This window comes from Spermophilus citellus, assembly GCF_964194105.1.
Source record: "Spermophilus citellus genome assembly, chromosome: 6".
In the NCBI taxonomy this organism is placed as follows: Eukaryota; Metazoa; Chordata; class Mammalia; order Rodentia; family Sciuridae; genus Spermophilus; species Spermophilus citellus.
This window is the reverse complement of record NC_138187.1, coordinates 14492654-14505502: the sequence shown is the minus strand read 5'-3', so window position 1 is coordinate 14505502 and position 12849 is coordinate 14492654. Positions and strand designations below refer to the sequence as shown.

Below are 12849 nucleotides of genomic sequence, written 5' to 3'. Positions count from 1 at the left end.
TTGAAAAGTAATATTTCCCAATATTTATTGAATACTTGAGTTGTAAGTGCCCAGTTTCTACATCTATAAAATGGGGATTATAATAATACTGTTACTGGCAGTGTTGCCTCTCTTGAAGAGAAAGTGAGCAAATAAACAAATGCTTATTTTAAAGCCAGAGAAACCACATACATCATAAAAATGTCCTAAATATTGCAACTGAGTGCCAGTTTTTATAGAAAATATTATTCAAAGTAAGGAATAAGCTTACTGAGAATTAATACTTTTTAATAACATATTAATGTAATTATATGCTAATATAATTATACACTAATTAATTATACACTAATATAATTATTTTAATAATTATATACTAAGATTTTTATTGTAATGACATTTGATAATACATAAAAAGAGTATTTGAAAGTTAAAGTGTGATGAGTTTGTTGCTGGCACTGAGGGTAATAGAATGATCTAAGAACTTAGAAATAAAGGAAATAGATTGTCTCCCAAAGCTAAACTATGTACTCAACTTAATCAGAACAGAGACATGTAGACAGACAATAATTCACAAAGTAGCAAGACTAAACCGTATCCTAATATATGATATATTAACATAGAATTGGTCTCAGAAATGGGTATTGCTGCTACAGAAAATAAAGGAAATTCACTAGAGCAAACTGATGAGTTGATATGGTTTGGATATGACTGGTCCCCCCAAAACTCCTGTGTTAATGCAGGAATGTTCAGAGGTGAAATGATTGGATTGTGAGAGCTGTAACCTAATTAATTAGTCCACCTAGACTGAAGAGTGGTACTCTTAGGCAGGTGAGTTGTGGCTGGAGGAGGTGGGCCCTTGGGGTGGTGTGCCCTGAAAGGGTCATCTTCCCTGTGGCCCTTGCCCTGCTCTTCCTGCGCTGGCCATCATGAGATGAACAGAACTTCTCTATATTGGCATCAGATCAATATTGGCATCAGATTGGCCTTTTTAGGCTGGGAGCCAATTTATCTAGAGGCTCCAAAGTTCCCATTCTGAGGGAACTCAGAACTGTGCCTGATTAAAGATCAACCCCACCCCAGCTTATGACACAACTCCTAAGCAGCTTATGACATTTCTCTTGCAGGCTAAAAAGCTGCTCCGTGAGTGCCGACACAATGCTGCTCTCCATAGAGGGACAGCCTTGTGATACTGATAATGAATCTTTTGCATGAGATTCTGGTGTGTGGCATGGTCTTTGGACTTTGCTTGGACTCTGCAAGTGTCCTTTCACTCCACCATTCCCTTCCGCCATAATGCTCTGTTTACCCTGGGCCCAGAGCAATGGACTCAGCTGAACATGGAACTAAACCTCTGAAACCATGAGCAAAAATAAACTTTCCCTCCTCTAGATGTTTTTGTCACAGCAACACAAAAGTAACCCATGGGTACATCCAAACCTGTCTAGGAAAGAAATCTCTGTTAGGGAATTTCACTTTATTGTCCCTTGAATGATGTGGCTGCTAATCAATATCTACATTCACACTGGCCTATTTTCATTTTCTCTAACCTACAAGTTATTCCCTGCCTCAGGGACTTTGCACAAGCTTCTCCATTTGACTTTGTTTCCCATCACCCACACCTTCTCGGGTCTCAGCTTAATATCCCCCTGGCTTCCTCTCCATTTATGTCAAGTACCCTGACAGCAGTGACTCTTGCACCAATTCCTTTGTATCATCACATTTACCACACTATATGTTCATTTTCCTCATGACTGTCTTATCCCTGGACTCTTAAGCCCACAGCTCCTAAAACAGCAAGTACCCAGCAACCTGTTGGATGGAGTGACGTGTGAGTATTAGAAGGATGAGTCAGACTTCCAAATCCTGGTACAAATAAATTGAACTGTGAATATCACTTGTTCTGAACCGCAAACTGCCAAACTTTAAACTTTGTCTTCTCATGTAGGTCTGTTAAGCTAGGAGAAAGGGGCTACTCATGCCAGAGTGTTTTTACCTTTCATGCAAATGAAAATGTTGGCAATATCATTTTACTCATTCTATTCCATGAGCATAATACTAAGAGCCACCTGCCCCTCTGCCCTGAAATGCAGAGCTCCACTGTCAGATGCATTGACATCAAGAGGCTTCTGATCTACTAAGTGAATGGCCACAACTGATGAATTCACAAAGTTCTTGTCATCCTAAGACTCCAGGAAGAGAGCAGCTCAGTGGGTTGGGATATCAGGGTGTGTTGTCCGAGAAGGTAACATTAAGCTGAGACTTGAAAGTCGATGAGAATTGTCCATGTGATTAAGTGTGTTGGTAAGTAGAAAAGCCAGGAGATGGCTTTTCTGCATAATCATGGAGTATAATGGTGTTACAGCAATAAAGAAAAAATGCTAGTCTTTCATGGTGCATCTAAAGAACTTCAGAGGTTATCTAGTAGGCAATGGAGAAGTATTAAAAATATCAAACAGCAAAATGATTGCATAAATTGTGTTCTAGGGAAAAGACTGGAATTGGATTGGAGTAGGTGTATGGGCACACACTTAAGAGCAGAATTAGAAAGAATTTAGGGAGAATCCATTTGGGAGATGGTAAAGATGTGAAATAAAGCAATGGCAATGAATAATATCTGGAGGCAGGTAGTCAGTCAGATTTATAAGGCGTAGTAATTTATTAGGAATGAAGAGTTGGTGGTTGCCTTAGGGGAACAGCTGGTGATAATTAACCAGGGCAGAAACAAAAGCATGAAAAATTGGGTTCTTTTACTATGTAAATATACTGAGTTTCAGATGACCGTGGTTCCTATAGAAGGAGAGGGAAAGTAGGTATGAAGCTTTAATTGCTTTATAAATCTATTTCACTTTAAAAATCTATTTCACTAACCTAACTTCTCATGTAGGTCAAAAGACAGCATGTTTCCAACACATTTCTATGGGTCCTGAGAATAATACTACATTGTCCAGGGTTCTTCTTCAAATAATATATCCAAATAAGTATCTCATGATTAAAAAAATTTCTCCTCTGGCGTAGTTTAAATACGATTGGATTGCAAACATTACTAACCTGTTCGCAAACAGGCCACATTTGCAAGCCACCACTCCGGGATCTTAGGCAGAATCACAATTACTCGATCTCCCTTTTCCAGGGAACAGGTTTCTGTAAGTATATTGGCAAATTTCCTGGACAAAGATCCCAGTTCCTCAAAACTCCACCTCACTTCGTCTCCATTTTCATCTATCCACCAGAAGGCTGGATTGGAAGGCCTCTGTCCAGCCTAAGGAAAGACAAACCAGTCATGGATTTAGAAGTTGTTAGACAGTTAAATTCTATTTCAAGGAACCAATGGAATACATCCTCTGAATATATTCGTTAGGACTTACACTGAGTCTTTGGAAATAACATTTCTAGGGAGTGATGTCATTTCTTATTCACTGCGATTGCTTCTCTTCCAAAAAGGAATATTACATTCCTTCATATTTCTCTGACTACTGTATCTATGCCTCATTTACTACCATTTCTGACTCTTTAAGAGTCACTTTTTATTTTTTTAGTTGTTGATAGACTGTTTATTTTATTCATTTATTTACATGCAGTACTGAAAATCGAATCCAGTGCCTCACACATGCTAGGAAAGTGCTCTACCACTGAGCCACAACCCCAGCCCTAGAGTCACTTTTCACTGTACTTTTTTAAAAAATGTTTTGTTTTAGTTGTAGTTGGACACAATACCTTTATTTTATTTATTTATTTTTATGTGGTGCTGAGGATCAAACCCAGTGCCCCACACATGCTAGGCAAGCGCTCTTCCACTAAGCCACAACCTCAGCCTTCAGTATACTTTTTGTTTTTTTAAAAAAACAACCTGATTACTGACATCATGGGCCAGATAATTATTTATCCTTTAAATAATTATGCTGTAATTATTTATTCTGTAAAGAACTGTCCTTTATATTAGTTTTTTTTTCCTAAGCAGCATCCCTCACCTCTATCCATTAAATGATAGTAGCAGCCTCCCTTACCCCCCAGTCCCCCTCCTCCACCCTCATTTTCCCAGGACAACAAAAATGTCTCCAGACATTGCTAAATGTCCACAGGGGGCAAAATTGCTCCCAGCTCAGAAACTGTCATCTGACTGGCCCCTTTCTCCATACCATCTCCATATTGGTCCACTGGTCCAGGACATCTTTAGCAAAGTTGAAATACTCTGGAACCTCCAATTTGAAGTCCTGTTTCATGGACTCATAGTTGGAGAAATTCTGAGGGGTTGCTGTTCTGTGCTCTCTATGCAAATCTCTCACAAAACCAGAAATTGTGAGGCGCTGAAAACACTTGGCACGGAGTAGTAGCGACATGGCGACAAACACTAGCTAGCGTCAATTTTCTTGGATGTTTTAGCACTCAAGATTTCCATGGAGACTAATTAATCTAAAAGACAAACAAAAAGGTCATACATTTATTTCTGTTCCAAGGGTAGCCATACCCCAAAGCAGCTAAGTTTTATTATTATTAACTAGTACCACCACCACCATTACCACCACCACCATCATTGAATCATTTTCTGAATACTCCCTATATTCTAAAAACTGCTCAGAATTTTACATTAACACTGTGAAGTGGGTACTGTTACCATCAGTGTTTATTGATAGTGAAAATTACTAGCAAGAGAACTTGGGCTGGATTTAAACCCAGAACGATCAGGTCTCAGCCCATTCTAATGTACTATTGCTTCCCACATGTCTTTCTAAAGAAATAAAGATCTGGAATACCCAGGTAATCTCATTGTTTGCAAAATGATAAAGCTTTCTTGTCTTTTATCTGCAGATTTCAAAGGAGTACAAAAAGTTAAGGAGAGTTTTTCACAATGGATAATCTACAGATGAAGAGTAGCCCACTACCAATTAGTCATGAAAGTAGTTTATAATCTGTCTAGTTTATAGGCTGCAGTTCCCATGCTCTCAGGAGGAGCCCACTCGACCGTCGAGTCCTAGAAGCTGCATTTGTTGGAGATGTAATAATAGGGCTTTAACCTTTAGGGATTTTTGTGAGAGAGGCCACTTGAGCACCCCTAGCCCTCCCTTCTTCTGTGAGAAATAATTTGATCACAATGTTATTTATTTGTTGAGGCTGTTAAAGATACTGCTCTAGGGATTATGAATATTTGGGGCTCTCCTCTTTATACTTTGTGTAATTTTCTAAATTTTACTTTTTTGTAAGTTACTTTTTTGTAAATGTGTTACTTTCATAATCATTAAATCATAACTTTAACTGCAATTCTAGCTTTTTGGTACATAAGGCAGTCTGGCTGTTGGAAGCATTTCTGTATTGATAAACTGCCCAAACAATACATAATAACAGATATCAGCTTAGTTTTCTCCTAAATTGGAAGCCTGGATACTTCTTCTGACCTTCTCACTTCTTTGTGTGAGGACCTGATAAGTCAGTTTTTTGAGCCCTCTGAGATCATCTGGTTTGAGCTTCATTTTTCACTTGCAAAGACATCTGAAACTCCAGAAAGGAGAGGCAACTGGCTTCAACCTATCATATTAGAGTTAGAACCAAAACTCTCTTGTTTTGAATTCCCATTTGAATGTTTTTACTTCAGTCCAGTATTATTTCATAAAGCAGTGATTCTCAATTTTGGCCATATATTTGAACCATTAGAAAAGCTTTTTTTTTTTTTTTTAAACCTGATGACTAAGTCTTGGACCAATTAAATCAGCATCTTTGGGAGTGGACCCTGGGTCCATATTTTTAGAAATTCCTTAGAGGTTTCTAATGCAAGGCCAAGGGTTAAGAATCATTCATCTAAAGGCTACAGTCTGTGAACCAGTAGCATCAGAATCACCTAGAAGCTTGCTAGAAACACATAATCTCAGGCCCCAGACCCACTGAATTAATGGAGTTAACCTTTGAACAGGATTCCCAAGGGGTTAGTGTGTATCTTCAAGCATAAAAAGCACTGGATCATACCACATTGGCTAAATACATTAGCTATTGAACCATACAGTCATGTGATAGGGTCCCAGTTTAGTCACTTATGAACTGTGACCTTAATTGGATTATTAACCACTTTGAATCTCAGTTTGACATTTTACCAGTGGAGAGATGCTGAGGGCCATTACCAAGTAGGAATGACGCATTGATTTCCTTGCCAGCGTACCCCATGTTAAATTTGCTGTGACCTTGCATGTGTGTTTGAGAAAGATGACCCTACTCAAGGACGAGGGTGGATCCAGGATTAGGGTGTATCCTGCAGTTTGAGGAAGTATAGTATCCCGGTCCTTGGGTTTAGGGCGTTCCCAGTTTAAGACCTTGGGTTTTAGGGAAGTTCGATGTTGAGGATTATTTTTGCTGGAAATAGGGCGTTCCTGCTACCTGAGCTCCCGTTGAGCTCTCGTGAGATTCAGAGAGCATTTTGGGAAAAAAGCCTCGTGTAGTAGGTGAATTGGGCGGCAGCAGAACTGGGATTGCCCCAGAACGTGTGTGGAGGCCGGTGTGAGTTCGGGAATAAAGAATTGCTGTTTGAATCTACAAAGCTGTGAGTGGCTCGTGATTCTGTGCCCAGCCGAGACATTGGCAGAGAGACAAATAGAACCTCTGTCAGAGAGTTGCTCCAAAGACTGAATATAATCACGCAAAAATGTTTACCATAGTGCCTGCCATATTACTCTCTACTATTCTTCTAGAACAGGGGTTGGCAAACTTTTTCTATAAAGAGATAAACAAAAAACATTCTGTTCAGGTCTTTGCAAACCATATCTGATCTCTGTTGCAACTCTTCAATTCTGTTGTAGCCATTGATAATACATTACTAATGGGTGTGGATGGGTTTTCCAAAAAAATCTTATTTATGGATATGAAAACTTGAATTTTATGGAGTTTTATGGGTCATGAATTACTGTTACTCTTTAAAATTTTTTTCAATCATTTAAAAATGGGAAAACCATTCTCAGTATGCAGGCTGTGCAAAAACAGGCAGAGGCTGGATTTATCCCATGGGCTGCAGTTTGCTGGTTATAGTAGAATATAAATTTTATGAGGGAGGAGCCTTCCTTGTCTGTTACATCCCTGCTATTATCCTTGACAATTATAATAGAATTTGGCATAGAGTCGGTGCTTAAGAAACATGTTGAATTAATAAGAACTGTTTTTAGAAGTGAGAACTTTTGGATGTAGTTAACTTCAACAACTCAGGATTACAGTAGACCTAAGAAGGGCCTCTGCTACTTAACCAGAGTTATGTGACTACCTGCACTGTCCACATGTAACTGATTAAGTTAATTTAAATAAAATTTAAAAATCAGTTCTTTACTCACTTTGGCTATATTTCGAGTGCTTAATGGCCACATGTGGCTAGTGGCTATGATATATGGGTCAGTGCAGACATAAAAAATTTCTATTATTGCAGGGAATTCTTCTGGATAGTATTAATAGTGTTGATAATAGCTCAGAACTGGACTGATATAGAACATTAAAATATAGGAAAATCAAAGGATAGATTTCCTGAGATAAGATTTCTCTAAGGGTCCAGGTTTAGTAAGTGTTACCCATCTCTATTCTCTTGCCTAAAGGGTGTAGGAGGAAAAGCATTAACAGAAATGTCAAGCTCTAAAGAGAAAAAACTGTTCTTTGGTACAGATATAAAATCACTCTGAGGCCTAGTTTCCTTGGAGATTAAGTTCTTAAGTCCTCAAATGTCATTTGGCTTGGCATTAGGGACTGGGTAGAGAAAGAACTACTCGTCTTTGCTCTTTGTTGGCAAAATGCTACTTGCCATTTTGGCTGCTGTCTGTCCTAACAGAATTAGCAATAGGTTTTTTTTCCACTGAAGGAAAGAGTCAACACTAAGTGTTTAGATGTAATTTGTCTCTGTTCTTAATTTATTGCATAATGACTTCAAGTGATTCAAAAAAATACCAAAGGTACATTGTCGAGGTTTTTTTAGCCTCCCGTTTCCTCCTGCCCTGTGGGAGAGATGGGGAAAGCACGTCCCGACCAGGAGGAGCCCAGAAAGGTAAATGTCGACTGGCTGCCCACACCCAGCCCTCCCTCGCAGGACAATCAGATGCGCCAGGGAGAACAGTCAAAGCAGTATCTCGTTAATGAGAAAACATACACAGCTAATATAATGTACAGGAGCCAATCAGGATAAAGGTCAGCAGGGTGGGGAGAATTTATATCTACACCCATCCTACAGGCAGTAAGTGTTCTGAGCCTGTCCTAGAGGTGGTCCGATTCTTCATTACAACCCAGGGCAATGCCTTCTGGCTAATCGCTAGGTGCTCTCTTATCCGCGTGTGGCCCCAGGACTGGGAAGCGGGTGCCGCCAGCAAGTTAAGTTCCCACGTTACATCATGCCCTCCATCTCCCCCATTTTGTTTTATTAGGTGTTTGCCTTACTCGAGAGTGTGCCTGTCTTAGGTCGTCCCCCTCTGGGGATCTTACCCGTCATTGACTACCACTCTGGCTCTTCAGGCAGTTCACCTGCAGGGTCGGCAGACCCAATGGGAAGCTTTAAGAAAGGGAGATGGCTATCGCCTACGAAGGAAACCTTTCTGCTCCTGGCTTACACCTGCATGTCCTGGTAGGGGCCGTGGCCAACCTCATAGAGTTCCCAGTCGGTAACTTGTAAGACAGCATGTTGCTGCCAGACCACCATCAGTTGAACAGCTCTGGCTCGATAAGGGAGCCACCTGTTTAGCCCAGTCCTTAGAAAGCTAGATTGCAATTCGTTCTACAGTTTTTAAGGTCTTCTTGTAGTCTCTTGATCTTGTCTTGGATGAAACCAGAGTGATTGGCATAGAAGCAGCATAACATCAAATTTGGACTTACAATCCCTTTGCCAATGAAATCCCTTTCTACACCGGGGGCAGGGCATCTTAGATGGAGTTTGACCTTTAGTTTGGCCTGAGGGACGTCCCTGCGGGGCACCGGGTCTTATTGGGCCTGTAGGGCACTCTCTCTTGAAGTGGCCCTGTTGACCACACCCATAACAAACCCCTCTCCTGTTGCCACTGGAAGAGGCGAGGGCAGTAGTAAGGGCCTCAGCAAGTGAAGCCGTTTGGGCCTGCAAGGCCGCAACCAACGATTGTGATTGGTGGGCCTGAGTACCGACATCTTAGCGGCTACTATCCACCTCCCCATAGATCAGTCCTTCATCTCCGCACAGGCTAGTTTGTGGTCTGTGGTCATCCCCTCCCAGACCAGCATCTTGACAAACTGGTCCCGAAGAGGCCCTGGGGGGACTTTCCTTTGGAGGCTCTTTTCCACCCTATCCATGAAGGTGGCAAGATCCTCAGTAGCCCTCTGAGTAATTCCTGCTACTGGGGGCTCTGAGGGGCCTTCCTCCAACTTTTTCCATGCTGCCAGCCCCAAGCCCATACCTGCTCCTGGTAGGGGGCAGGGATAGCAGCCTGCTGAAGGCCTGTGGAAAATTGATCACTGGACCCCGACAGCATCCCATAAGTTACAGGAACCGGGGGATTAACAGCCTGATTCCTCTCAGCCTGAGCGTGGCACTCCTCATTAAATAAAGCACACCATTTCAGGTACTGGGGACCAGGAAGCATAGCCTTGGTTAAGTTTTTCCAGTCTTGGTTGGTACACTGTTGGTGTGCCAGACCCTGGAGGATGGTTTCGGCCCAGGGCGAATTAGGTCCATCCTCAGAAACGGCCTTTTTGAGTTCTTTCAAGTCCTGGGCCTCCCAGGAATACCATAAGGCCAGTCTGTTGGCCCCAGGGTTAACATTTACCAGGAAAGCCATACACGATGAGGATGAGTGTGACAGAGGCGGCTCCCTATCCCGACTGCCTACCATGTGTTCCAGGACAGGAGCACTTGGTGCAGAACCCAGAGGACCACGCCGGGGATCAAAAAGGTCTAGGAGGCCATTGTCAGAGTGAGGCTTTAAGCCTCTCTCCTCCTGGACAGCGAGAGGACTGACTCGCTGTGACCCAAGTCTGTCCTCAACAAGGATTTCCCAATTTGAGTCGTCATACTTAGTGCAAGATTGCCCCATCTTTCCAGGGATACCCTTACCTCGGAAAACTCGTTTGGCTTGGCTCCATACTCTCACTCTTGGTGAACTGAGTTCTTCGTGCCCCACGTAGGGCGCCAGATGTTGGGGTTTTTTAGCCTCTGGTTTCCTCCTGACCTGTGGGAGAGATGGAGAAAGCACACCCCCACCAGGAGGAGCTGAGAAAGGTAAAGGTAGACTGGCCACCCACACCCAGCCCTCCCTTGCCAGAGGACAATCAGACGGGCCAGAGAGAACAGTGAAAGCAGGATCTCATTTAATGAGAAAAACCTACACAGCTAATATAATGTACAGGAACCACTCAGGGTAAAGGTCAGCAGGGTAGGGAGAATTTACATCTACACTCATCCTACAGGCAGTAAGGGTTCTGAGCCTATCCTAGAGGTGGTCCGATTCTTCATCACAACCCAGGGCAATGCCTTCTGGCTAATGGCTAGGTGCTCTCTTAGCCATGTGTGGCCCCAGGACTGGGAAGCTGGTGCAGCCAGCAAGTTAAGTTTCCTCTCTTCTGATGCAACATGCCCCACGTTACATCATGCCCTACAGTACATGGTGAAAAATCTTGAGTCTTGAGTCTTCCCAGTTCCATCCCACTTTTACCTCTCAAGGAATTTCTGTTATTCTTTCTATGCATCTTTCAGGTTTCTTTCTGTGCATTTGACTATAGATTTTTTTCCCCACCACTTTACACATCAGATAGCCTAGATACACACTGTTCTGACCACTGAAAACATTTTTTAAATGTGTTTCTAGAGACCTCTTCATATCAGTATATGATGCTCTTCTTTGCATTTGTTTAAAATAGCTACATTAAATTCTAATGAACGGCTACACCATAATTTCTTTCTTTTTTTCATTTGTTCTTTTTAGTTATACATGACCGTACCCATAACTTCTTTAACCCACATTCCTATCAATAATCACTTGAGTTGTCTGTATTATTTTGCAGTTTGTATGAAAATTTGAAACTATTTCCTTCAAAAGAAATATCCTGATTCTTTGTCTCATTACTTGGATGTAAAAACAAATAGTATTTAAAAATAGTTAAGATGTACAATAAAATGATTTCTGATCCTCTTAAAATAAAAAGGCAGGAATTTAGACTGGTTAGAACTGGGGCATTGCACTTCCTTCTTGGTAGTTTAGTATGTTTCATTTATTATGCAGCAGATAGTGAGTACCTACTATGAAAACATTTTGCAGACATAAGGGTGAATGAAAGACTCTTTTCTGTTGGGAAGAAACAAATAAGTGTGCTGTACAAAAAGAAACAGTAACAGGAGAAAAGGGAGCCTTTTTTAGGAGGTCTCTCTGGGGAATGACATTTTTGCTGAGATCTGTCGGGTGGCTTCACTGTGCTGAACATTTTGCATTGATTTGTCATTTCCATTTTACAAACAAGGACATAAAGACAAGTGCATGCATATCCAAATTGAATAACACCCTTATTCATTCACCAGATACTTCCTAAGCACTTACATGCCAGGTATATAATACATGCTGAAAATACAGATGCAAGCAAAATATAACTAGTCTTGCCCCCATGAAGCTTACAGACTATTAAACAAGTATGCACATATTCTAATTAGGGATAAATACACTGTAGTCAGCTTGCTGATACTAAGTAGAATCAGTAGTCAGTATGATTTCTTCCCTATCCCTGATACAAAACCCCTATACACAACATGCATAATCCTTCAAACATACATTAAAAAGAAACTTGAACAGCCATTTGGAGCTTAAAATGAACCTAACCATTTTATTCTACCAGAAAGACAATATACAACATCCTTCTCACCAAAACCATAATATTGCCTTCTCCCCATAAAAGCTCAGTTCCTACCTTTTTAATGATCTTAACATTTGTAAAATTCCTTGTAGATGAAAGAACTGAGATAACTTTTCTCGGATGAGTCCAGAGTTTTACACCAAGTCAACCGAAATATTGCCAGAGAAAATTCTTCTAAGCAAGATAGCACCACTGGCTGGTCAGATGGGCTTTTAAAAGTATTTAAGGTCTCATCTGAAATGCATTATGTCCATATAATCATAGATGCCAACAGGGCTTCCCTACATCTCCATAAACACTCCTACCCATAACTTACCCAAATAATAACAGTGTTTTGTTGTTTATGGCCCAGACCATTCTTCCTGCCCCCAATAAGATCTTGCCTGAAACCTCTCCCATATACAACTTTTGCCGCTTCCCTCAATTGACCACCTAATGGAGAATAGCAGCTGCCCCCAAATTCTTAGATTTTGCATTTGTATGTTTCTCAAAGTTTCCTAGAACTTGTTTGCATGCTTCCTGGAAGACATAGAAGACGTATTTCCATCTGCTACTGAGCAGGGTGGGAGCTAAGTGAACAACACATTGAAAAACTCAGCTAGCTGCTCTTCAGTCTCAAAATTTGTTTGAAAACATTTTACCTAGTAAATGCATGAACATGCTTTAAAAAGATCAAAAAGCACCAGAAGTCTTGACATGAAAACTCAGCTGCTGGACTTACAGCCTTTTCTGTGTGCATACTCCTCATCACTTACTGAATGGAGTTTCACACACCAACTGAGAAATTCTGAGAGAGATACCTTGGCTGCCCCTGACTTCAGTGACAGCATGTCTTTGGATCAGTTGATTTTGCTTCTTTATAATTTATTATCTTTGCTCAAAAAAAAAAAGTCTGTATCAGCACAGCAAATCAGGTACTCACTAAAATTATGGCTTCGGACACAGCTGGAGGTGGTGGCAGATGTATTTCCTGGAAGAGCAGTCCTGAAATTTGATTTCCCACCTTTGTTTTAGTCTTGTTAGTGGCCAAAGAGGAGAGAAGTGGTGTGACAATCACAA

General features: G+C 41.1%; 1 protein-coding gene across 2 annotated transcripts in view; it reads right to left on the bottom strand.

Moving 5' to 3' along the window:
* Positions 1–12849, bottom strand: part of ACSM3 (acyl-CoA synthetase medium chain family member 3) — a 25965-nt gene extending 13116 nt beyond the window's left edge. For both annotated transcript variants that reach the window (XM_081297046.1, XM_081297047.1), the window contains exons 1-4: positions 12713–12849; positions 10004–10118; positions 4116–4389; positions 3028–3238 (exon numbers count right to left, since the gene is read on the bottom strand). In XM_081297046.1, the coding sequence (XP_081153172.1) occupies positions 3028–3238; positions 4116–4316 (412 nt within the window). In that variant the 5' untranslated portion in view covers positions 4317–4389; positions 10004–10118; positions 12713–12849. The remainder of the gene's footprint in view (positions 1–3027; positions 3239–4115; positions 4390–10003; positions 10119–12712) is intronic.